The sequence below is a fragment of the Phoxinus phoxinus genome (genome assembly GCF_949152265.1).
Source record: "Phoxinus phoxinus genome assembly, chromosome: 22".
NCBI lineage: Eukaryota > Metazoa > Chordata > Actinopteri > Cypriniformes > Leuciscidae > Phoxinus > Phoxinus phoxinus.
The window spans coordinates 16,998,493-17,026,483 of NC_136897.1; the positions used below are offsets into that span (position 1 = coordinate 16,998,493).

Sequence of the window (27,991 nt, forward strand, 5' to 3'; positions counted from 1 at the left end):
AGTGTAATTGTAGAGTACAGGCATCTTGCCTGGAGGGAGTAATCAGCCCTCAATGTCATTTCCTGTCGAACAGTCTCGACTCGAGCTGAGTGCGCGACTGCGGCTGCTGCTGCACGAGAGTCTGAGCGACAGCGCGCGAGGTGAAAACACTAAAGAGAGCCCTCAACAACTTTCATCATTACTGGACATTTGCAGGATTTGAGAGGAAAAAACATTTCGTAGCAGTTTATTTCTGGTCTTCCTTTAGTACAGTGAAAAAAAATAAGACTCCACTATGTTTTCTGTCAACTTTCTTGGCTCTGGAAGAGTTTGAAGACGAAGATAACTTTCTTCATTTATTCAACGCTGGAGATAACGGTCGAGATTAACAAATGAGGAATAACGAGTGTCAACTTTAATGTAAATAATAAAGCAACTTAAAAACTTGAAGAGAGAGAGAGAGAGATACATGAAGAGAAAGAAAATACTTTCCCCCGCGAAACGGGACTCTTGAAAGTTTGTTTTGCGCGAGCAGTAGGAAAGATGCATCACTGAAACCACACTTTTACCGAGTGACCATCGCAGGTAAGACATTTGGACTGTTTTGCTTTGCATATTCATCAGTTTTGTCTATAAAGTGGACTGTGGACACGTTCAACAGGTTTGAGTGAGTTTTAGCAGGAGCGTGCAGAGACTCGCCACAGACAAACCACAGCATGAAAACCAACAGTTATTTGTGCTCCTCGTGAGTCGTGATTCTTTCAAGATTATTATCATTATTCATATTAGTGGAGTTTTTAGTAGTCACGAAGTAACTTTACCATGTCTTATTACATGACCTTAATTTAAGAAGTTAAACAAGTAGGCTATTCATTCAGCACATGACATTTTAATTAAAGAAACTCGTGAAATAGCATGTTCACCACAGGAATGCCATGGTATGAGCATCAAAATTGTTTATTTCTCGGACTCTTTTATTTCTTTGTTTTTTTGTATATTGGCGAATCATATCGTTTCATACCATGTGCTTGATTGTGCCATTCTTCTTCTGCCAAGCATTATTTCCCAAGCCGCTGGTGTTTTTAAATACTTTGGCCCACTGACATGAGCCGAACAATAGGAGGGAAAAGTGATAGTGGGAACAAGGACAGTTGTGTGTTCGCAGGCGTGAGCCTTGTTTTCTTCTGTGTTTCTTTTGCAGGGTAATTTCTAGTCGCCTGGCACCTGGCTCCAGAACAGATGTCCAAGGAGGACCACAGCCACAGTGCCAGCCCGCCCGAACATTCAGATGGAGCCCAACCGGACAGCCGGCCCCAGGAAACTCTCACCGACCCATGCCCAGGTACAATAGACACAGCCAGCAGGTCTCTGGAGTCTGGATATAACTTATATAATTGTTAAAGTTACTTGAAATCAAAATTACAATTATTTTTTGTATCTAATATTACAGTATTTATTATTAATACTTTATCTGTGCACATCATTATTTAAAAATGCCCTTCTAATCTTTAATCAAAATAACGTCCCCTCCATCTTGCGACGACTTCTCTTCTCTGATGATGTTTTCTAGGCGTGAAGGTGGAATAACCTGTCACTCACATGAGATCACAGCAGTAGCAAACCACAACCAATTAATTCCCGATGGACAAAATCAAATCCCGCCCTACATTTTTACTAGTTTGAGAAGCCATTTCATTCATGTTGACTTTAATAAGTGGATCGTTGCCATTCGATCACATGCAAAAAAAAAGCTAGTGAGCTTCCTCTAGGCAGCATTTTATGGCATCGTAGGTACGGTTCCGACAGTTTTGAAAGTTATGTAGCTTAATTATACTGCCTGAGGATACCTTTTTTAAACTAAATTACAAGGCAGCATCTTATGTATCCTTTATGGAGAAGACAATCCCAGAATGCATTGCTTTGAGCTCAGAGAAAAAGCTACAGTTTATTTGTTACTGTATCAGGACATACAATCTGTCTTTGGTATCTGTCAGACATTCAAAATTAGGAGGCGGTCGTCTGCTTCTCATCTGATCCTTTGCTGTATCGGGTCCTTTCTATGCTGATTTCTGTACAATGCAGTGTGTTGACGATCCTAAAATGAGATGCAAATATACTTGGGTCAGGATGTTTATAGTTTTCTGAACTCTTAAGTCTCATGCAGCCAAAATTCCAAAATGGTGGAAAAAATTTGAGGAATTTATACTGTACGTTACTGTTCAAATCTGGTTGATTTTTTTTCAAGATTTAGATTTCTTTTCTTTTTTTCTTTTGAAAGAAGTCTCTTATGCTCACCAAAGCTGTATTTATTTTATAAAAAAATACAGTAAATACAGTAATATTGTAAAATACAAATGATTTTAATTAATTCCTAAATTAATTTCTGTGATCACCAATCTGAATCTTTAGCAGCCATTACTGCAGGCTTTAATGTCACATGATCCTTCAGAATTCATTCTAATATGCTGATTTTGAACATTTCTTATTGATAGTGTTGAAAACAGTTGAAAACTACTTCATATTTTTGTGGAAACTGTGATACTTATTTTTCAGGATTCTTTAATGAATAGAAAGTTTAAAAGAACAGTATTTATTTGAAATAGAAATAGTTTGTAACATTATAAAAATTTGTAGTCATTTTTGATCAATTTAATGTAGCCTTGCTGAATGAAAGTATTAATTTAAAAAAAAATCTGACCCCAAATTTTGGTATGGTAATGTATGATATAAATAATATATGCGAGTATATTAAAAATATACAAAAAAATAATTTACAATAATTCAAAACGTTCCACTTGCATTGGCTGTATTGAAATTCCCGTCCATTTCAGGTACGGCCTATTTAGGCAGTAGACCGCGAGGTCACTCTCTAGGTTTAGAACAGAGCTAATATGAGTAGAGTGTTTTTGTGCTTCGCTAGTGGAAGCTTTTGCAAGCTTTGGTTTGTCAGTAGGGCATTGAGGGTTTGAATTCCAGAGGAGGAATGGGCCACTTGGAAATGTTTTTCAGATCTTCGGGACGGTCCTACTAACGAGGGGTCAAAGTTCCAGATTAGTCATGGTGCTCTATACAAAGGGCACTGCAGAATATGCGTGGCCTGTGTGTGTCCATTTTTGGTCTATGTCCGTCCGGTGAACATATGTATTGATACAGGCATGTGTGCGAACAACAAGTGGCTTTGAGCACACCACCTCTGCAAACTGCAGGAATCAGATCTGCAGGCGGAGGCCTTGTATTTACTGTGGCTGAGGGCAAGTCCTGGCCCAATCGTTCGTTTGCATAACAGTGCTGCAAAAACCAGCGAGCGTGTTGATTCCTGTGTGACTACACAGCCAATACACCATGGTAAAATTAGGCTACCAGGCATATATGCCATCTGCCCAATAACCTCAAATTACATTTAACTCTGAATTGTTCCTAAACATTTGAGGATTGTGCCTCAACATGAAGCAAACTCATTTAGACTGTGAGGATTCTCATCTTGCTGCGTTTAGGCATTAGCTTAAGTTGTTCATCCTGGTGTTTGCATTAGTCTAAATTTAAACGTTAACATTTTAAATAATGATGATATTGCGATGGTTTTATTTATTATTTATTTATTTTTTTTAACCTCGAAGCCCAACAGGATCTGCACTCATAGTCTAGAGAACTCTTTGAAAACACAAGCTTGTATGAGGCCGCCTGGTTACGGATATGGCGCCCGTCCGAGGCTGAACACTGCCTGCATTGACTGGCCTTCTTCAGCTTTAGTGCCATAGTTCTGTGTACAGGCCTGACTCACTGTAGGAGATGAACCATCCACACTAACTCCCTGCTCTCCAGAGTGCATGACTAAAGCTGTTTTCGCTAGATACACAGAAGGATTTGCTATTTCGAAAATCTTGATTTTTTTTTCACTTCAGTTCAGCAAGAATTAAGGCTAAAGGCCTTTTTTGTGTAATTTGATCCTTGAGGAACTGCCAACATCTCTGCTCATGCTTGAATTGAGTTATGATTTGACAGCTATGACAGAGATCTCTGTTTGTTTTTAAGATTTATGAATCCTGTAACAGTTTTTACATGAAATGCAAATATAAGAGAGCTTCATAAATGTTGGGAGACTGCAGAGAGGGCAACACATTTCTATGATATCTATGCATCGTGTTTTTGCATTATGTTCAAATTAAAGGGATTTTAGGGGGGATTTTCCTCTTTACATAAATAAATTGTGCAATCTTTAGCGTCCTTATAGACAACATACTGGTCTTTATAATGTTAATAATAATCAACTTTCTAAAAACGTTATGGTTCATTCGATCAAAGAATTACTAAATTGATCAATTATTTCGATTTCTAAATTAATACACATTACGTAGACTGAAGGACAGTTTTTATTAGCATTTCTTAAAGAGTTAGTTTACCCAAAAAATGTAAATGACTCCCCTTCATGTTGTTTCAAACCTCTAAGACTTTCGTTCATCTTTAAAACAGAAATGAAGATATTTTAAATGTAATCTCAGTGAGTTTAACTAGTACTTTAACGCTTCAAAAAGTTAATAAAGAGATCCATACGTAATCTGTATGAATCGAGCAGTTTAGTCCATATGTGAGAACAAGCCTCATTGGTTCTTGACGAAGTTCAAATGTGCTGCGTTACACATGAGAATGAACCTCATTGGTTCTCTCACATCAAGTGAACATGCTTGAGCTTATGTTTACCACAACTAATGTGTGAGTTGATGAATGTTTATGTGAACAAAAGCCTAAATTCAATCTGTTCCTCATATAAAGCGTTCGTGTCTCTTCTGAAAATTTGTTCTAAACTTCATATGATTAAGTTTTATGATCTCTTTATTAACTTTTTGAAGCATCAAAATGGTAGTTGCATGGACTATCAATGGAGAGACAGAAATCTCTTTATTAAAATATCTTCATTTGTGTTTAGTAGATGAACGAGTGTTACGAGTTTGGAACAACAGGAGGGTAAATAATTAATGACATAATTTTTGGTGAACTATCCCTTTAAGAATGTTCTCTTTTTATTTCTTAAGAAAATTCTTGTTTGGCATCATCACACATGTACTTGTCACTTGTGAGTGAGCCACAGTTTACCTTATGAACAAGGTCAACCATGTATTGTATGAACAAAGTGAAATATCTTATTAAAATACCATTTTGAGGATGAAAACATAAAATATAAAACTATTTAACTAAAGCATAGGTTTATATAACCCACCATTTGGATTCCTTAAATGTAATATTTGAAATGTTAGTTTTTTTTCTTTTTTTTTCTTTTTTTAATAAAACAATTATGAAGTACAACATGAATTTGTCACAACATCCTTATATATTTTTTAACTGTATAATGTATTTGGTGCTTCTCCTTGTTTATTATGATTGGATCCTAACAAGTTCATAACCCCATGAAAAACTGGGATATCTTTGGTGCATCTTCAAAAAGAAAGGCGTTTATAAATTTCCATTTGATTTATTCTTCCTGAAACAGTCCAGTAAAACTCTCTATTGTAAATTATATTGCCAAGTGACAGCAGTAATCTATGGTCCACTCATGACGTAGCCTGTATTCTGACACACTTGAGCACTATTGTTCAAATGACTTGATATTCACGCTACATAATTATTTGCAAATGCTCAGCTGGCTTTTCAAGATGTATATTCTGGCTTCTCCTGACATGTCTGGGGCAGATATCACTTTTTGTGAGAAAGATGGAGGAGATTTCATAATGTTTGTTCGTTGTGGGGTCTGTCTTTGATGCCTGGCCTGATGGTTTTAAGTTGCTGTCGTGATTCTCATGTGGGGGGATTCCTGCAGCTTTCACTTCAGTCATAAATCTTACTGTTAAAATGGCAAATTAGCAAGCATTGCTCAAGGACATTTGGATTTTTGGACTGAGAGGGTTCAAATGAGAGAGTGAGAGAGAGAGTGCAAGTGCAGATCAATGCTGACCTATGAGGCAGCTGTTGGCCATTCACCAGTGTGTTTGAAACTTCCTGTTGCTTCTTTGGAGCCAGCAGAGGTGCGTGACTGTGCAAAAGTGAATGTTTTTATGTTAAAGAGAACCAGGAGACATGGAATGTCACGCACGGAGATGCCAAGCCCTGAAACCGAGATACAGACCCCCCACTTTCTTCACACTGCTCTATCTCCTCACAAAACTTTCAAGCACGAGATATAGTGCTGTTAAATCCTCCCTAAAGCCTGTTAAATACCAGACATTTTCTTTTTTAATGAGCTTACTGTGTTTTTCCCCCTCCTCTATTGTACTTGCTAAATAATCTGTGAATTTGGATAAATTCCAAAACAGTTCTTTGAAGCTTTTTCCCCCAAGCGTGTGTTTTTACTCTTGGCCAGTTTACAAGCCCAGATTAGACTCTATTGTTTCAGAGCCAAGCTTAGTGAAGACGTTACCGTAGTTATCAGCATGTCTCTTCAGAGGATCAGCCACAGACATTTCCTTAATTATTTTCTTTTTGCTCCCCTAATTACATCCCTGAGGGGTCATTGCTATAAAAATTGTGTCAAAGTCATGATGGGCTCACAAATGTGTAACAGGGGAGCATGAATGTGGGCTTTAAATGAGGTGCTCTGCTGTAATCCATCTGAGATGCTCCACTAAGTGGCACCACCTGTTTCCTGTAGCACTCAGTACAATTGCAGTGCGTTAAGTAAGGTACAGATAAATGTGAATAAATATGCAACAGTCATTGAGTTTTTGTTTCTGGGAGCAGCATACCATATGGCTGAGGGTAATTGATTCGAAGGCCTGGCAAAGACCAACCATAAAGATGTAATATAACATGTTTGGTGCACACTTTCAGATAGTTGAACAGCAAAAGAATATAATATAGAGAGAGTGCTGATCTAGTCATCCCAGGGCTCCAGACTAACATAGGGCTGGCACTGGTGAAAATGGTAGCACCACCACCAGCACAAATTAGAGACAAAAACCGATAATAGTAGTTGTATGATTAATAATATTGCACATATATATTGGTTTAAGTTTACAAATATTGTATGTCTTGTCCCATAGAAATGCACATTTGTATAGTATAAACCAATATAATATTATAATCATAATAATTATACATTTCTGCTCAAATAAAATAATTACAAAAAAAATGTAATATAATTATTGAACATTCCAGCTAAAATAAATACTACAGTAATATTTTAAATTTGCATCAGTGTGACCTCTAACAAACTGGCAAGAAAAATGTTTGCAAAATGTTACAGTTTAGTTGCGGTCTTGAGCCCTGTGTACAGACATTTCTGAACACATACTACACACTTACTCAATAAAATGACAGACGTTAACTTCAGCTCACAATTGTTGATATTTCCAAATAGGTCTTATGAAAGCACAACTCCCACTTTATATAACCTATAGCAGCTCCCAGCATGTACTGTTACATTTCACATGTTGCATAAGGATTTTAGAGAGAGCATTCTCAGTTATTATGCAGACATGACACAACACATTAGGAATCTGTCCTTTATCACTTGGGTTTTTGCCTTCTATTTTTGCATTTTAACATTAAATCTGGTGTTTAGCACCTTCTTTTCTCAAAGTGATCTCAAGTACACCAGTTGTGAATTTGAGGAACGCAGCCTGCAGCGTAATTTGATTCTGTAGCCCTCCAATTCCCAAATCTGTATCCCTCTGTTCTCTGTGCCCTGTGGCCAGCACATTGTTCCAGATGCCTGCAGAGCTACAGCGGACCCTGTCTGCCAAACCTGAAGCCGATGATAATATTAGCCTACAGCTGCATAAAATCGACCTCATTTTTATGCCTTTCATTTCAGCTGTTCTTTTTTTTTCTTTTACCTCTCTCCCTTGTTTTTCCCATCCTTGCCCTGTGCTAGCATAATATCACCCTCGGTGGATTTTAAAGAGTGATGGTTTTAATTAGTCAGGGTAATGACAAGTAATTAACTCCCAACACAAGTGGCCGGTGCCTGCTCCTCCAGGCCCGCCTCTGAGATTGCCTGATATTTAACAATTTTCTTTGTCAAGTTACGCTAATATATTTTTCTCCAGGCATACACTGTATAGTGAAGTTGCGAGTTTTACACTTCGACTCTGCAAATTATTTCTAGATTGAAAGGAATGTTTTCACTGGAGTACAAGAGAAAGTACTTTTCAAATGGTGTAATCTCTTGTATTCTATTAAAAACTGAATTTACAGTCATCACTGTTTGGGGAGGTCTCGTCGAGTCAAAGGAGAAGTTCTGGATCTCAGAGTTGGAGAAAGTTCTAATTCAAGCATGTCTCTTCAGTTCAGCTATTCCACTGAGACGCATGGGGGTGTGAAATATCTCTAAGTCTCTTGTCAGTCTCTCTCTCTCTCTTTCTCTTTTGTCTCTTTCTTCTGAAAGAGCATTAGTAGGGGTTGCTGAGGACAGAGCAACTCTGCCACAAAATAAAGAAGGTTGGGGTTTGAGGGCTGAGAGTATTTCAAAGTGTCCCTGTAAAGCCACATGGCTGCTCAGTCTCTAATACCAGGCCTCATACCTGACTGCTCGAAGATTATAGAAAGTCTCAGTGTGCGTTCCCAGATCTCAGGAGTAAATAAGGCAACACCACAGAAAGGAGAGAAAGAGATTGAGAAAAAGAGAGACACAGAGGGAGATGAAGAGCTTTGAGGCAGAGAGAGTGACTCAGAATCACCCGTGTATGAGTGTCTTGGCCTGTTAACCGGAGGGTGTTATACACACCCAGAACATTAAAGGTGAAGAATGCCCTTTTTTTGGATTGTAAAAACATTCTGTCCCAGTTTATTATTCAGAGGAAACTGTTTTAATTTTCAGTGAACTATTCATTTAAGAAATAATCACATGTGACAGTGTAATACAGAATATCGCTGTAAAACTTAACTGAGATTGTACCAAGGATGCTGATGTACATTTTCCAAGCAGTCTTTACCACAAGACACCTCATTCCTGTTGTCGTGGGAAAAGTGCTATAAAATGTAGGTGCCCCCCCACACACACACACACAACAGCAAACATTACATGTAGCGCAATGCCTTTATTGCCATAAAGAGTCTTTATGACCATTACTCACATACTATATTTTTATTCCTATGTTCTTGTGTTGTTTACTGGGAAATGCATGAGCCCTGTTTACAAGTCAAGTAAAATTTCCACACATTTTCTGCCTCTAGGGTCCACACACGTAAGTAATGTCCTATATACACACACCATAACTCATTACATTTTGCATATTTAATTTTTTTTGTATGTACTTGGCCAGCTTAAAACAACTCGCATGTCTAAAGCACTAGATTGTTAACCCAGAGATCTGATTCAGAAAGGCTTTTGCAAACGTGGCATGATTGCTGAGATCATTAAGAGCAGGTTCATGAAATTCGTCATTGCTTCAGCCACATAATGTGGAAGGTTTAGCTGAAACTATGATGCCTGCACTGTGAATGTCCCCTGCCTGCTGTACGGCTTGATTATGATGAGGAATTAAAGCTCTGCCTTTGATAACGGCTGGGTTCCAGTTGCTAATGCTCAGTGATCCACTGCAATGGGAGAACAAAAGTAGCTGACGCACGCTTTAGTGCCACAGAGGTATAAAGGCAGACTTCTGTTCAGCAGCATTACCGAGGCAGGCTTCAGTGGTCTGTGTTTTAAAGCTAAAATGGTTCATAAACGTGATCCCTGTCTGTCCACAGCCCCAGCTCTGCTCTCACACTCACCCACAACAGCTTATAAACTCTCTGAACCCTGCAGGTTTCACCCTCTCATTTTTCTCTTTCTATGTCTCTGTAATGCTTTCCTCTAATAAACTGAATGTGTATTATAACACAGCTTTCTGGAATACTTTGATTCTGATTGGTTAATCACAGCATTCAATGGCCAAATATTTGTGTATAATGCTAAACTGCTGAACTATATGGTAGACTTTCTTATTACTCTGTGGTCTCTTTTTTTTTCTCCCTCAGAACTCAAACAAGTTTATTTATTTTTAATTTATTATTTATTTTTATTTAAATATCTATATTTTTTTTAATCTTCGATATCGCAAAGTAAACCTCTTCTTCCTCATACAAGAACACTCTTGTCACCCTTTTGATCACCTTTCTGTAATTATATTGCAGTGGCGTGCGGTCCATGTAAGCTGCAAATGCTCACAAGCCATTTGTGGACTTGCTAATTAACATTAACACTATAAATTACTATAAAGTCCCTTGTTTGAAGTGTACTATAAAACTTACATGATAAAATGTAGGTAATTATATGTATGTAACTCTCCGTCATATATTTATGTGCCAAACGACAGTACTTTTCGTCAAATCTGCCACTCACTGATAGTTCCGGGTAAGCTGATTCACAGCAGCTTTAGCGCGTACATTCTGTTGTTATGTATCGTCATCATTGTCCCGCGTTCGCATTGGTTTGCTGGCATATGGGTGATTTAATGCACAGGGTAAGCTGTCCGCGGATTGCTCGCCCAAGAGGGAAAATGTGCTGCTGCTGCCAGATCTCGATCACGAAAGTCACACTGTATTTGATACAAAACTAAATAGACTAAATCAAGTGGAAAAACGTGATAACTGAAACTATTTTCATAGTGGTTTGTTTTCTCCATAAGGAAATTTAATGTTAACGAAAAGATAAGTTGACCTACTGTAACTATCTGAGGCTGTTAATCGTAGTCTATGACTATGTGTTTGCTAAAGTCATCAGTTTGCATTATTTCAACATATTTTTAAAGAATAGCCTACTTATATTTTTTTATTATAGCTTCTTACATTTATTCTAATTATATTTGACTTATAATAGGCTTCTAATACTGATTATTTTATGCTTATTTTTAACTCACTAAAAAAGCACTTCTGGCATACATTTAAATTGACACCTGCCATGGTGTTTCTTATTTGTCGTCTCAGATTTAGATGCGTGTCCTCAGCCGATGCGACGTACCGTTTAAGGGGGTCATGAACTGGATTATTTCATTATTTTATAATGTTTCCTGGTGTGCCCTTATAATGTTAGTATGATTTTTACCTCAAATGTTTTCATAATTTAGAAATAAAAGGCATTTTTCCTACCCTGAAGCATGTATTTTCTGTGACATTAATGCCACCTAGCCGAATTACAAAAATACAGTATATTTTGTCCCTTTCGAGCGTCGCACCTGACTCAAATCAAACACAACTCAACTGCTTTTATGGGTGCTTGTGAAGGCATCAACAGGTAAATGTAGGCTACTTTTAATCAAAGGTCAAATATATTCATATATTATATATAAAACTTTAGCTTTGTTGCTATGTTATGAGTAGCCTAAGCAGCGAACACGAAACCCACTGATATATTGACTTAAATTTTAAAGTGAGCATGAGATAAGTCATTAGATATGTATTTAAGATGTGTTTTTCTCAAAGTCTTTTTAGGCTCACACATTCTCTGCTGTGGTTAGAGGTTAATTTTTGCGACTTTTGCTGCTGTTATTGTGAGTTTTTCTGCTCCGTCAGCAGCTGCTTCCAGATGTGAACTTACCAATTCCAGCTCCATTATTACCACACAACACATACAGGATATAAGGCCTTGGGGTCTGCACAGCACCACAGGATGCTTTCAGACCTCAGTAGGCAAAGTATCAGGGGATATTTCTGCTGCTAGCATGAAGTGTTGCAAACACTTTTATTTGTCGTTGAGAAGGAGAGAATGTTGACGTTTCTGTGAGCTATGAGCTCAGACCCTGACAATTTGTCTGTTGTTGGAGTTTTGGTTAAGGAAATGGGGGGTGGGGGGTAAGCCCCTCATGAGTCGTCTTAGTTTGCCTGCTCAGAGGTGAATGAGTTTAGTAGAGAAAATAAATAAGGCCATCTGGTTACGATGCTGTCAGCAGATAGATCTGATGCTGATAGGTCAATATTCATGTCACTCAAACTCTCTTTTATTTCTTTCTCATTCTGGCTCTCTTTCTCACTAAGGTCTAGGGAACCTTTATTGTAGTTTCAAAAACTACATATATTTTTTGGGAAAATCGACTAGTTTGTGGTCTAATAGTCCAGTGCCTGAACAACTAATTGGTCTAATTTGGTTGGATTTGGATTCACCTGATTCTGGACAGATGTTTCTCAAAGTGCATTTACAATGCATTGTTTAAAGACGTCCATTTGAATGCTGTACCTGCTATGGAGATAAAAAAGATGTAACTTTTCTGAGAGGGTTTTACCATGCAGACTGGCTAATAGAATAGTCATTCATTGAATGACTAATCAACTTATATGCCATCTAGACTCATCCCTGCCAAGGTCATTTCTCTAAAAAGCGATCCTCTTGTCCACAAAATTACAAGATAAGGAAAAAATAAATAAAATTCCATCAACACAATCACACAAAAAAGGTAGAAACTGGAGTCTGCCAAGATAAAAGGCAAAGAGTCACTAAAGGAAATAAACAGGCAATGGACTGATGTTCCACAAGAGATGCTGTGTGTTTATCAGACAGCCAGTGAAGCCCAGCTGGCTTCCATTTGGGTAGGTATGGGACAGAGGCCAAGAAGGAGCAGAGCTCAGTTGTACTCAACACAGCTAAACACAGCGCTTCTCCTCACTAAGACCCAGTCCTGACCCTCTTTGATGTCATGCTGCTCTAGCCTCCTCAGACAGTCCTGTATAATTACCAGGCCACATAATAAGACCACTTGGCTCCAGCGCTAACTTATAAAACACACACACACAAACACATGCTGCTGACCGCATGAATGCGCTTTTACAGATACGTGAGCACAGCACACCAACTGATGATCTAGCAAAATAGCTGATGCAAATGTAAACACAAACTGAGCTTCCATATTGTACTGGTGTTGCATCAAGACATTTTATAAATGAATCTGAAAGCAATGCTTTGTGTAATCTGTGTAACTTTTATATTCATTCTCTCTCCTCCGTGTTTGTGTTTTTTGGCCTCAGAAGGGAATGAAACCGGTGAGCAGACAGCACAGAATTCAAACACTCCACCCATGGAAAAGACAGGAGATGTGGAGAATGGCAACAACAACAACAGCCTGTCCCAACCAGACCTCACCAGCACTCCTGGCAAGAGCATAATATGTAAGCATGAAACAATTGGACTACATTACCCAGCAGCCCTTCACAGTTTGTTTTTGCTTGGTATATACGTTATGGAAACAGATGAAATTATGAAACTAGGACTGGTGTCACTGGCTAGAGGGACTGAGATGGTAAGGTCTCTGTTTAAAAGAATTTAGTGAACTTGGGGTTGTCAGTGAAATGTGTTTGTATTGCAGTTTTAATAGGACAGGAAATTATGTAGGGAATTGGAACAGGGGCCAAATGAAGAAAGTCTTAAGAAAGAAGTTAAAAAAACTCAAAGAAGTTCGTAACAATTATTGAAAAGTTCTTATGAATTTCTGAAATAATTTCTTAACATAGTTTTATTTTTTTCTTTAGAAGAAAATTACATCTGATTGTAGAGCGGTTCTTGACGAAGACTCGTTGATCAACTCAATTAAAATCACTTCAAATGTTTTTTTTGTGCTGCCTACAGATTATCGTAAGAATCATAATAATCATGCACACTTTCTTTGCTTATTCTTAACTTTGGAGATTTAAGTCAAGGTTATCCTGACAATGATTACAATGATTTTTAAAAAGATTCCTTTCAAGAATTTGAATTCTTCTTAAGTTTTGTCTTAAGAAAAAAGATTTAAAAAAAGAAAATAAGAAGAAAATTACCTATATGAGAGCCTCGGCACAATATGTCAGTGTAAGTACACAAACCTTAGGGCTGTGACCCTGACTGATCATAAAATCTGTACCGGTGATGAGTCCGTAGTGTGTCTCTGAGTGTGTGTAGATGTAGACTGGGTGTGTACTAGTCAGTAGGCTGTGACTAAGTCCTCTGACTAAGGGATAGATTGTGGATATATCCTGCCATTGACTCACCACCAGTCCCCTCTGGGACAGCGTATCCACCCATAACCTGAAATAACTACATACACATAATGAGCACACTGACTATTCACACACTCAGCTGTGTTTGTGTTTATCTACAGCTCAGTGTATTAAATGCATTTCTAAAACAGTACAGTACAAAAAAATGCAGGGTTTAACAAATATTGCTGTAAGAACCCGGACATAGATTCACTTTGGCAGGACAATGGCAGAGGCTCTCCTTGTGTCAGTTGAAGTTGGTTAAGAGGTGCGTGAAATGGCCCATACTTGCTTTATTTAACAACTGAGATTTGATATTTTTGGAGGTAGCTGCTATTGTTGTGATGTTGCCTTGGCAACAGTGCCAGGTGAATTATAGCACTGTGCTTTTGGCAGTCAACGCCCGCTTTCTTACTGCTGTCCAAAGCATATATTGGTGATTGTGTTACATGGTCTTTCAGCCTACTTTTCACATTAAACATGGGCTTTTGAATTTGTATGATGTCAATTTATTTGAAGTATATAGGACTGAGTGTTATATACCCGTATATACCATACAATGGTAGAAATGTGTGACCAGCGGAGATTTAGCTATAACATATTAGGGTTGTGCCGATAGACGATAGTATCGTGTATCGACGATAGTCAGTGATATTGCCGATGGCAGATGCCTTTGACGATATCAATACGATAATGGGCTCATTTTCTTATTTATGTATTAAATTATTTTTATTATTATTATTATTATAAAAATAGTATTGTTATTAAATTAATATTAGGAACTACAATTAATTTGCCTTGCCTAAATTTAACGACATCACCTCATTGCCTAACACTTGCGACATCACCATCACGCGCGTATGATGACTCCAAGATTTTTTATTTTTTTTAAACAGACACACAAAAAACTACATCCACATTAAAATTGAATTGCAAGGTGATCCATTCACAAATTGTCACAAGTGCTTGTTTTAACAGACGCATCATTCTTATAGAGATCCAAGATGAAAACGGCATTGTTGTTCGTCAGTAGGCCTATTGTTTCCATAGCACATTATGGTTACACATGTGTTAGTTAAAAAAACATTTAATGACATTAATAACACTAAAAACAATACAATTACAAAATATTAATAATAATAATAATATCGCTAAAATAGCCGGCGACCTAATAATATGTCTTTAGATCACGAACACAGCACAACTCTTTAAACACTTGTTTAACAATAAATATTCTTCTAAATTTTTCACTGTCATTAATGTAGGTCCACAAGAGAAATATTAAGGCAGTAAATTAAGATTGCTATACCGTTATATCAATCGTCGTCTCTGAGAGGAGAATGTGGCGTTGACAGATGCCAGCGAATGAGCGCGTTTACAAGCACATAGGCTACTTAACCTGATTATGCTGAATAAACTGACAATCCATGTGGTCATATAAACGCATCAACTGTTTTCCTTTATCGGAGTCAAGTCAGAAGTTTTAGTATAAACCGATCGACTCTGTTTGCCCTTAACTCTGATTTTTCCCGGCATTTAAAACACATTAACCCGCGTTCGTTGCGCTTATTGAAGAGCGCATGTGAAGTGCATCCAGACAGAGAGCACTGGTAGGAGGACATAATCCCAAACTCCGATCTTTCCTGATCCAAGAAATTATTAAAACGTGTTCTAATCTCATGCAGAAATAGCCTACAGTCAGAATGCTGCATCAGTAACGCCATGAGAGGATGTGTGTCCGTAAATCTCCCGCTGACATTTTGAAATACTCTGAGTCAGATACAAAAATGATTTGATCTTTTTTTTATCTCACTATACCGGGAAATAACCTGATTTAGCCTATTAATAAACACTCCACCTTTACCAGCAAAATAGAAAAATATTCTCATATATAAAACGAAGTAATAAAACAAGCAAATTAATAAGTAAAAAAGCAAGTTAATAATCAAATAAGTAAGCCCCGCCCCCTCACGATAATATCGTGTATCGCCGATCTCACAGGCTGACGATAGGACGATATGAAAATGGAGCATATCGCCCAACACTATAACATATACTCAGTTCTGATGTAAGACTGATCAAACATGGATGGTGCAAAAATGCATTGCAGAACATGTCCCAAAACAAGTCAAGATGAAGAAGAATTAGTTCTTAAGAGGTGTTGAAAAAGCATTTTTCTTAAATGGATCTCTGATAAACTGCCGACAGTGTAAGAGTGGCATAAAGTAATATTTGGTTTTCTTTCACTGCAATATATTACCTACTGGTCAGAAGTGAAATGGATATATTTTATCTGACATTGATCCCCTTTTATTTAGTATATAGTTACAAGGATTTCACGTATAGTTTTTACAAATCCATGGCAGGCCAACATGAATTTCATTAATAATTTTTTTTTTAATGATAACGTGTCTATAATTAATGTTGGAATGTACTTGTTGATCTGTGGTCACTGTTACTGTATATTGTTTTGTTTTAAAGTAAAGAAGAAGAAGAAGAATGAAAAAGAGGTGTTAAATTTCATTTTGTTGCTTACATGGATAGCCTACCGATTAAATGTTTGGGCTTGGTAAGATTTTTTTTTAAAGGTCTCTACTAGTGCTCACCAAGGATGCATTTATTTGATCTTTCATATTTCAATTTAAAATATTTTGGATTACTCCAGTCTGATACATGATCCTTTAGAAATCAAATCATTCTAATATGTGGATTTGGTGCTGATTAATACTTTTGTGGAAACTGTGATTTAAAAATTTTTAAGACTAATTTTATTTGATCAGAAGAACAGCATTTATTTGAAATATTTATATATTTTTTAAACATTGTATTTTCTGTCACTTTTGATCAATTTAATGCGTCCATTGCAAATAAAATTTATTTCTTTTTACCAAAACCAATATTTCACATTTGCATTTAAACTCAAATGTGTGATAGGACGCAGTATGAACATTTTGTCTATTTGTCTACTGGTGGTGGTTGAGGAGAGACCCCCTGATATGATTGTAAAGTGCTTTGGGTATACAGTAGTTCATATGAAAGCGCTATATAAATGCCTCATTCTATTCTATTTCCATGGATGGCTTAATACAAGCTTCTTTAGAAGACGTCATGAAAGCCCTAACTTAGCCTCATCTTACTGGTACTTTTACCAGTTATAGCTGGAAAAAAAACTGACAGTGACTTCCCATAAGTGTTATTCCATGATAGAATAAATAGATCCGTGCAGGACCCCTACGAGACTGTCACAGCCGTCCGTGTGTTTGCACACAGTCACAGGTTATGAGAAACTTACTGAGAGAAAGTATGCTAAGGACAGGCCCTCACTGTGTGTGCGCGGTAGGTGAGGTCGTGCTCTGGTTGTCCAGTCCGAGCCCGTGGGCTGACACATTCCAGACACCTACTGCTGCTTATTTACAGGAATAATTGTGCTGGGGCGGCTGCACACGGGCTCTGCTGCCATTTCCTCTCACCTTCACCTCCTCCTAAAGACCCTTACAGCACATCTGAGCATGCAACCAGCTAGACGCTATGTCGCAGGAAAGGCACAGACTAAAAACAAAATTGGTTGCAGTGACTGGAATTCTTTGGGAGACTTTAAGAGCGGAAAGGCTTGTAACATGATCTCATTGGCTATTCACAGTCTAGCAACAATTAATTATGTTCCGGTAAATTGAATTGTCTTCAATTTAAACCATGCGTTTACATCGACCATGTTTGGATGTTGACTTCTCATGGCAATGGTACTGAAAGTGTAGCTCATGTTAGCCCACTTTCACAAATCTGTCACCCCTTTAGTGTGAGATTTAGTGTGACGGAACAACATTACCTGTCTAAAAGTTCCCAGTAATGAGCTGGCCGGAGTGCAATGGAGACTCTCTACAGGCTGATTCATGTAAATGCTTGGCCAGAGCGTTTAAGAGACCCTGTGAAGACCCAGCGTTCCGCGTCAGTAAGAAGAAAACATAAAAAGAAGATTATGCATCCTGCATTTCTTGGCTGTTCTTCCTCTGCACATTTTTTAAAATGCCCATAAAAATGGCAGCATTACGATTGCATAACAGAACGGACAAAATGTACAGCTCCATCCCAACTTTTTCCCTGCAAACGTGTCTCCCTTGGCGCGTCTGGTTTTATTTGCAGATGGACCCGTGAGATGTGCCTATTCGGGACTCGTAAAATGTTAAACACTATTGCATCATCAGGTTTAAAAAGGATTGTGCAATCCTTTATGGATCCATGTGTGCTTTGAGGCTGGCGGTTACTGATTTTTTTTTTTTTTTCATACATCTAAAATTTCTGCTTCTCGACAGTGATGTAGCAAGTGAAATTTTTTGCTGACAAGCAGAAATCAGTGACTTTTGTTGAAAGCAGAAGTGTGAAGATTCAACCAGGTCCAAATGCTCCAGCTCAGGACGATGATGTCATGGATGTTGCAAGCGTGTCTAGACTGAATGCCTTTGACAGGCTGTGAGTGTGCAGAAAGGGCTGTTAAATTCACTTTCCTACTTTGGACCTGTGTCTAGTGTGAGTGAGAAGTGAAAAAAGAGAGTGAGAACATGGGTTCAGGTTAAGGTCCTCTAGCAGAGTCTGTGTTGATGCCATATGAAGTTTTATGTAACAAAGTTTGGGAGGAGCATGTTCAGGTAATCATCCAATCAGCGCAAGAAAAGCCAATATAAATAAAGTCTTCTTTACCTCCTGTCTCATGACAAATTTCTCAGCATCACCTCACACTCGGCGGGTCTGCTCATAGATACCTATGATCTATACATTCATAGGGGGGGTACTCTGGGGTCGGGCCGAGCTCGGAGCCCTCCCCCGGACAGAGAGCCAAATACGTATTATATTATTACATCAGATTTCATTAACATGTGAACTTGTGTAGACTGATTTTACAAAACCATTTGTTGGTTGCATTTTAAAAAATGCACACTCACACAACTCTCTGTTTTTTGGCATAAAAAGGTTAATACTTATCTAGAATATTTCCAACATTTGCATGTTTGCAAATTGGGAGTTCGAGTTTTTCGTGGATTTTCCCTGATCCCGTCTGTCTGTCTGTCTATCTGTCTGTCTGTCTGGATGATTTCACTAATAAAATGCAAAAAAAACAATGTAGTTAAAGGCAACTGGCCATGTACTGTAAAGTCAGGGAAAACAGCTTCTGAGATGAAGAGATGGCTTGATAAGAATTGAATTTGGTCAGAGAATAGTCTCATTGCATCCCACCTCTCTCAGTCCCGTTCTGGCCTTTTCAGTGCTTTTTTCAGCTTCAGCAGGACTTAAAGCTCAGTTCCTGTCTCACTCATCGCATCATCTATTATCAGAGTTCAGAGGCGCTGGCATCAGGGGAAATAAACGTCTTAAAGGAAGAGGGGGAAATGCTGGCTTAAATTACAGCTTTAAAATTCTCTGATTAGAGTCTTCATCGCTGGAGATTGTCATTGAAATGAGCTCAGGCAGAACGGGATTAAAGACTACTTGGTCTCTCGTGTGAACCTACTGTGTGCTTTTTTTTTTTGATGCCACCCTGTAAAATCTGGCTCTGCTTCTCAAAGAGCCGTATCATTTATCCCTTGCCACATTTTCAGCTTAGACATTCTTGTTTAGAAAGTAGGGGATTTCCATCTACATGTAACTGGTGTGAAGATATGGTGCTTTCATTTGCACCATCTGTCCTACACATTTGTTCTGTCTTCAGCTGAACATTTCTAAGAAAAGATCATCATGTATGCGTTTAATAGTTTGTTGCTCTTGGAGATTTCATGTGTTTGTGTTTTCATTTTGTATTAATGAGAAATTGCTGACTCATTGGCTTCTGTGGATTTTAAACAGAAGGTGGTGTTACTCACAGCTGTTTAGGGGAATGAGGGACTTTAAATGAGGTGTTACGGGAAGCCTGGGGCCCTGGGCAGGGAATTTAAAATGAGATAATGCAGCTGATGTCTGGGGGTCTCTTAGGGGCCCTGAGAGGCTTGTGTTCAGATGAAATGGGTCCTGGATGATTCTAATCTAGACCCCTAAAAAACGTGACATCTCAGGACTAACTTGTTTTAGACGAGGACAGAATAGGTGATGCTAAGAGCTGTTGGTCCATGTGCTATATGGATGATTTTGGATTCATTTAAGTTGTTTTAAGCCTGGAACACACCAAGCCGGCGGTCGGCCATGGGGCAGTTTTTGTGCGTCGGCCGACTAAGTTTTTTCAGTGTGTTCCGCACCGTCAGCTGAAATTGGTCCTCGGCGGCTTTGTTTCGGCCGATTTGACATGTTGAATCGGCGTCGGCCCTTCGGTGGAAGAGGGAACTCTGATTGGCTGTTTAGCTTACTGAACGAGTCAGTGCACGATAATAATAGCAAAACAGTGAGCAAACAAGTCAAAACACGGTATCTTACCTGAATGTTCCTTGGTGAATATTTCAATATCAACATGAGCAGAGTGAAATAAAGAAAGTGTGTAGCAGGATTGATATTCAAAACGGTAAGCACGCATTGCTTTGTTTACGGTTTGTGTATCTGCAGCCTGCAGTGTCGGTTTCCCTTTTTGCATGACGAATATATCTGCAGAAATAGACAGTTGTCACATTTACTCGCAGGCGCAGAACGCGCATTCTAGCTGACAGTCGGCTGTAGTTCTCTCGGTGTGTTCAAGTGCAGCTTTTTACCCCGACGCGAGGCGACAACACAGTCGGCTTTCATCAGTGCTAGTTAGTCGGCGTCGGCTTGGTGTGTGCAGGCTTTAGGAAAGGAATAACACTTATATTTCCTTTGTGCAGTAGATTAATAGAAAATCAATTTTAAATGTTTACATTTTAAATGTTATATTTTAAATAAGTATTTAAATAGCATAAATTTATATTTAAAGAAAGAAGTATATTTTATTTAAAAAATTATATATGATTCACCCCTTGTCTCTGTTCACACCAACAGATGATGTCAGACTGCAGTGTAATACACAAATAAAAAATGAATTTAGCAGCAGAAGACATTCAGTAAGCTGCTTCTTCTAAAGAATTGTTTCCCCTTTGATTTACTTCCTGTTATTTGTCATCAGCTTCACACTCACATTTACTTCTTGACACTTGCTCTGCCCATCTCTCCCTTTTTTACGGTGTTATGTGATTTTTGGATACATGATAAATGATAAAAAATGTATGTATTTTTTTGTATCGATTTACTCACAACCTAGCAACAACTTATATGCTTTTTACACACAAACTTCCGTCAGTATGATTAAGAATTATGTCAGCTTTGAAATGTTCGTGAGTATGTCACATGTGTGTGTGCATGATTATGCACTTTATTTTGGATGCTAGAGGACAAAACATGTCGTAGTTTTGCCCACTGATTCTCAGCAGAGAAACGTCTGGTTTCTGTAGAAATTTTTGTCTTTCTGGCAGATGCCCAGGAGACCGGCTGACGCTGCCTGTTTACTGCTCTAAACACAAATGCACACAAAGAAAGTAACATCCCTGATTCAAAAACTGCAGCACAGGAAAACACAAATATGCCCCCTGTTCTTATGGATTCAATTCCTGACCACCAACCCCTATTCCAGCCCCCACCCCCCAACCTAGGCCCTGTGGTCTTTGAATATGTTTACACCCTTTAACCGCGTGTGCACTTTTATTTGGGTCAAAAAAGTTTGAAATACTGTGGGCGTAACTCAAGCAGTGTACAATACAGTGCTGTTCTGAGAGCTACTAATGCTTCTATTTAACCTTGAAATAGACCCTTTAAATGTAAGTTTGGATGAGTCACAAGTGAAAACAATGTGTTTCTGGGAAGCCACTTCTTTATGTCAAGACTTAAGTTTGAACCTTTCTCGAAAATGTTTACTTTTTAATTAGCTGGATTTGAAAAGCCATTCTGTTATTTTCTAACAAGTTATATTGTTCATCTTCTCATTGAAAGATACCGTCTTACCCTTACAAAAGAGTCAGACTTTCATTTCATACAGTAGCTTTCAAGTGCTTCACATTCCGACACTTAACACTGTCTTTGTTTTGTGAGGATAAAATCATTTTGAGTTTTAGTGCAACTTATTTTACTTTGTAGACAGTCCTACAACAATATCCAGCTATTTATTGAAAACTACTAAGTGGAACTACAAGGCCATTGTACCCTGATTCAGAAAATAAAGTGCAAATGTTTTTTGAACTGTGCTATATTACTATTATTTTAAACCAAAGTACTATTTGGTTAATAATATTTTGATAATTGGACACAATATTAGGAGTATACAAATTTGTGTACCGTAATCTCTGTACCGTAATCGTAAGCACAGCTGTGATTCTGTGTTTAAAGACATGGCCTTGTGGTTCCTAGTAAACACATTATGTATTAGTGGACATAAATTCATACACTAGCGTTCAAAAGTTTGGGTTCGGTAAGAGTTTTTAATATTTCTGAAAGAAGTCTCTTATGTTCAACAAGGCAGCATTTCGTTGAAAAATACAGTAAAACAATTTAAAATAACTATTTTAACTAATGGTCTATTTTAAAATGTAATTTATTCATGTGATGGCAAAGCTGAATTTTCAGCATCAGTGTCACATGTTCATTCAGAATTCTAATATTATGCTGATATGGTGCACAATAAATATTCTTATTATTATCAATGTTGAAAACTGTTTTCTGCTTAATATATATATATATATATATATATATATATATATATATATATATATATATAGTTACAGGATTCTTTGGTAAACAAATAGAATTTCCATCTTTTGTGAGATTACAAATGTCTTTATTGTCACTTTTGATCAATTTAATGCACCCTTTCTGAATAGAAGTATTAAGTAATTTTTTTTTTGGTTTAAAAATCTCATTGAAATTAGATTCTCATAAAGAATCACACATCACAGCTTCAAAATGTCAGATGTAAATCCAGGGCGAACTGTAGCGGTTTCTAAAGCGCTGATCCTCCAACAAGAGCTGGCAAACTCAAGATCATACACATTAATGCCTGACAAACAATGGGGGTGGAAGTTCATTATAAACACCCCGCCAATCTAACACCGAACATATGGACACAAGGGTGATGATGTTTACCCGATGGAAAGAAGGAACTGGCTTTTAGTCTTTTCATAGACTCTGACTTTTAATGCACTTCATATAAAGTTATCTTTTTTTTCCCTTAACAACAAACTGAACATCTGGAGTAAAGTTTGAAACGGCAAAATATCCAATCAGAGCGTATTTGCTCGGCCAGGCTCCAACACCAGCACACTGTGGGCATGTGTCCGCTCAGCCATTATCTAATGTAGCTGATTGCCAGTTCTGTCTTCTAGACCTTCGAGCGTCAGACTCTGTGAATAGAACGAGGTGTGTTTGTGTATGTTTTTCCTGGACTATACAGAGTCCACATGCCTCCACATGGGCACCAGACCTCTTCATATGAACTCTCGCTCTTTTCTTTTTCTCATTTCTCACATGACCTGAAACATGCGTTAAAGTCAAGAAAATGTTTATTGCAGCAAAAGGATGGGATTAAATACAATCATCCTTCACAGAAAAAAAATATAACAAAACATTTCACGTAAAAGGTCCATTTTGCCTTTCTCTGTTTTGGGGGTTTATTTTCTTTGGCTCTGAAGGTCTACATTTCACATAGTTTTTCTTTCTTCCAGAATAATTAGTCTTTTGCGGTGCTCAAGAGTAAAATATACGAAGTGCTGTGGACCGCTTGCCAAAGTCAACTCCACGAGCAGTTTGTGGAGGAACACTAGAACATTTGTAGGCTGTAAACTCACAGGGAGACGGTGTCTGAACTTCAGAACGCCAAACGATTGGCCTCATCCTCACACCCAGCTCAAAAAAAGACTGACGTTTTAATCATAACGTTAGTCATAACTTAGCTGATATGCCTCTCCTTTTGTTTTCATTACCCTGATCTGGCTGCACCGCGGCGTATCGTTGTACGCGCTCTTTTGTTTTTGATGGCAGGCTGCGTGGATTGCGGTTCACTTTTCAAACAGTTGTCCACTATACAGTGCCCAGATTCAAGAGCTTAATTGAGCATTTGTTTAATCAGTGCCTGTGCCTGAAACAAAGCTTTTCTTTTTAATCAGACGAGACATTCAATTTCGAGAGAGTGGCTGAAGTCAGAAAGCTTAGACAGTATGTTCTGGAAAATAAGTCGCACATGACTATACTGTCACATCGGGTCGAAATGCATTCATTTAGAGGAAAAAAACACACAAGTCACATTGTGCATATAAGTCACATTTAATTATTACATTTAGAAATAATATAATATACTGGTAAATGAAACCAAATTGTTATAAACACTATAAACGTGGTATTTTAAACTACCAGCGTGCGGGAAATGCGCTACACAAATAAACTTGGGATCAATTACCTCTGTTATTCAGCACAAATCCAAATGTGTGCACTTTTCCAAATGGGTACATGCTTGACATTATGTGTGCTTTGGAACACAAGTCGCTGCACATTTCAGATGATATGAAGTGCACAGGTTTGGCTGCTAGCTAGCATCTTGACTCTTTAGGTTTAGACTCTTTACTGTTAGAACCTGAGTATTGCATTTGTTATATTAAAGCTATCCTGTTTTATAAATCTCTTCTATTTGAACCCCTAGACGTCTGTTTTTTATTTATTTTTCATTTTCAAGGCACACTGAAATGTTTCCTGCAACTTCTGCTCCGTTGCTTGATTTGTGTATGTTGTCTTGTCATTTGCTCTCTGTGGGAAACGAAGCATAGCGGTGATCTCATGTTGTTTATTTGTTCCGTTGTGTACTCTTCCTACAACTCTGAAGCAATGATATGCAAATCCATTCTGGTCTCTTGATCTCAGTTTATTCATTTCTGTTTCTTTGTTTGTTTGCTTGTCTGTTTGCTGTGGACTTTTTCTTCTTGGTTCTTTGAAGCTGTTAAGGGGGAAAGCCATCAGACTGAAATGATACACAACCGAAAATGAAAGGAAACATTATGAGTAAACAAACTATAGAAGAGACTGATGATGAACATAATAGAGTAATAACTAAGACGGTGAATCTCAAATATGAGCCATATCATTGTGTCTAGTCATATAAACAGTCTAGATCCAATGCTTACTGCAGACCAGCAAGCACCAAGCGGATATTGTAAACACATGTGCTCTTCCCGTCAGGACCCTTGTCCCTACTGAATGCTGAACGCTAGTTCCCAGAAACAAACCCCACTTAGGTGTAAATCTCAGTCGATCTTGCCCTTTGTTTCCTTCTGGGAGTGACCAGTTGACAAAACTAGGGCTGGGTAATAAATGGAATTCACTGGTTTTGTTTGTGTTTATAAAATTGAGCAACATTGTGATTTTAATATATGCTTATATGCTCATTAAGTTTCCTAAAGACTCATTAGACTAGTTTTGGAATCTAACAAGTATGACAGATGTTTTTAATATTCTCTGATTTAAACTTCAGCAGCAAAAAAGTTGGTATCATTCACTTCTATGAATCTGTTCAAACTTAATATAATTTTTTTTCTTTAAAAATGATTCACTCAAATACCAATATATAATATTGTATAATAATAGTATTTTAGTAAAATATATGCAGGTAAATATGAAATATTTATATTTTAAATAATAAATAAATACTGTTAAAGTTACTGTAAAAAACACAAATTAAGAAACATTGACATGTACACTATCATTCAAGTTTGGGGTCAGTAAGATTTTTTTAAAATAAATTAATACTTTTATTTAGCAGATGCATTAAAATGATCAAATGTGACAGTAAAGATATTTATAATGTCACAATAGAAATAGAAGTTGTTCTAACTTTCTATTCATCCGAATCCTGATTTTTTTTTTAGCACAATTTCCACAAAAATGTTAAGCAGCAGAATTGTTTTCAACCTTGATAATAAAAAATGTTTCATGAGCACAAAATCAGCATATTCGAATGATTTCTGAAGGATCACGTGACACTGAAGACTGGAGTAATGTCTGTTTTAGGACATGGCGTAGGGGGTAATATGTTAGATTTAGGATTAAGAGCTAATTACGAAAAAAATCTGTAGTGTCAAGTTGATTGGTCCACATCAGGAAAAGGCTAAATTCCATTATAAGAAACAAGATGCTAACTAAGTTTACTGGCCACAAATATGCAGCTGCTGCTTTTCTTCTACACGTCCTCAGGCAGCAGAAGGAGAATAATTACACAGCCGCAGAAAAGCTGATATAAAACTGCTCACCGTTTTGTTTCTCTCTCTCTCTCTCAGATCAACCTCAGGCACGGTCTACACCCATACACCCCTCGCTAGCTAGCTCGACCGAATCGGCGGCGCTGCTGAGGAGAGACAGCAAGCCACACAGCAACGGGGTCAGAAACGGAACCTATTCACGAGCCACCTCCTCGTCCTCCTCATCTTCATCCTCAGCCCATAAAAACCCCAAGAAGCTGCAGTCGAACCCATCCATCAACAGTCAGAGGAGCAAAGGCAGCTCCAAATCCAACAGCTCCCAGATCCCCACAGAGGCTCAGGATGGTGAGGCAGTCATAAGCCGTGATTGTTTGTACACATTTCTTTCACTTGCAGGAAGTTTGAGTGACACAGATAAGCATCACTAGCCAGCGAGTTTTTTGTTGTGACTAACTTTCTTTGCTGCGTCCAGATTGCTGTGTCCACTGCATCCTGGCCTGTCTGTTCTGCGAGTTCCTCACACTGTGCAACATCGTGCTGGACTGCGCCACTTGCGGCTCCTGCGCATCAGACGACTCGTGCTTCTGCTGCTGTTGCGCTTCAGAGGAGTGTGGCGACTGCGACCTGCCCTGTGACATGGACTGTGGCATCATCGACGCGTGCTGCGAGTCTGCAGACTGTCTGGAGATCTGCATGGAATGCTGCGGCCTGTGCTTTTCCTCCTGAGACTCCCATAGGGGGCGCTGCCTCTTTCACTGTTTGGAGACCTGAGAAGAAACAGGCAAAGAAAGACTTCAATGATCTGGAGTGGCCGCAAACCTAGTTGGAGTTGTGAGTTACAGTCTAGTAGCTTTCTTTTGAACTGTCTTGCTATGAACTCTTTCTGTTTCAAATGTTTTGTTGAGTCTATATTGGCATGATGCTGAACACAAATACATCCAGAAGACTTATGAGGCCACTGAGAAAGGTCCAAAAAACATTTGTAAATGTCAGTGTTTGTTACTTATTTGAAATCGTTTTAGTGCCAAACTTAAAAAAAAAAAGCACAATCCAGTGGTTTAAGAATTCCACAATAATGCACACCATAAAAGAGCTTGAATTGCAACTCAGATCTGTTTTTAGAAAACAATGGCGTCTCCTAAAAACATTCCGACGTTGAGTTCTCATGGAAGACGTATCCAAAGATCACTTACACTACCGCTATTTTTTTTAAGGTAATCCTAAATATCATCTCTCAGTACGCACACTTACTGTAGTACACTGGTGTAGTCCTCTGAGGATTACAAAAGCCATAAAATGTGAGTGTGAAACTCATAGATGTATGCGAGCGGGAGAAAGATGTGTGTATTTAATATATGCTGCCATTCTACAGTTGTATCATAGATTGTATATAAACGTGAAGAGAATCTTGTCCGTCTCTACATTTGGTCCTGTGATGTTTTTATCCTCACTCTTTCTTGCATTTTCACTTCATCAATCAATCTTCTTGCATACTGGAATATTATACTGTAAACCATTGTGAATTGCTCCGTTTTTTTTCTTCTTTTCAATGTGAAATGTCTGTCTTGTAATTCCAAAACTTTCCATTTAAATCAGTTGTGTGAATTTAAATGTTAGTTTTACGTATCTACCTATTTGTTTCGATGTAGTAAATGCCTAGCATTATAGCAGCATTATTTTATCCTTTCAAAAAAAGAAAAGAAATCTAAAGCAGGAGGTGATCTAGTCTTGAGAATCAGCATAATTCATACCATAAACAGTACATAATCATCTTACAGAAAGCAATTTAATACATTGATTTGAATCGTTTACATTTTAAGGACAAGTTTCTATTGTTGCTTGCAATAACTGGAGGTAGAAAGGATGTTTAACTGGACAAGAGTGTACAACAATGGAATAAAAGAACAGGATAAAATAAATCTATCCCTGTCAAATTTGAT

General features: G+C 37.9%; 1 protein-coding gene and 1 long non-coding RNA gene across 7 annotated transcripts in view; one reads left to right on the forward strand and one right to left on the reverse strand.

Moving 5' to 3' along the window:
- Positions 1–27,990, forward strand: mdfi (MyoD family inhibitor). The gene is made up of 5 exons (XM_079598282.1): positions 1–564; positions 1,181–1,321; positions 12,910–13,050; positions 26,130–26,396; positions 26,524–27,990. The coding sequence occupies exons 2-5, from the start codon at positions 1,219–1,221 to the stop codon at positions 26,775–26,777; spliced, it is 765 nt and encodes a 254-aa protein (XP_079454408.1). The 5' UTR covers positions 1–564; positions 1,181–1,218; the 3' UTR covers positions 26,778–27,990.
- Positions 26,687–27,991, reverse strand: part of LOC306990934 — a 45,338-nt gene continuing 44,033 nt past the window's right edge. For 4 of the 6 annotated variants that reach the window (XR_013795982.1, XR_013795983.1, XR_013795984.1 and 1 more), the window contains exon 5: positions 26,687–26,818. This is a non-coding gene — a long non-coding RNA (uncharacterized lncRNA). The remainder of the gene's footprint in view (positions 26,819–27,991) is intronic. The other 2 variants (XR_013795986.1, XR_013795987.1) reach the window with 2 other exon arrangements.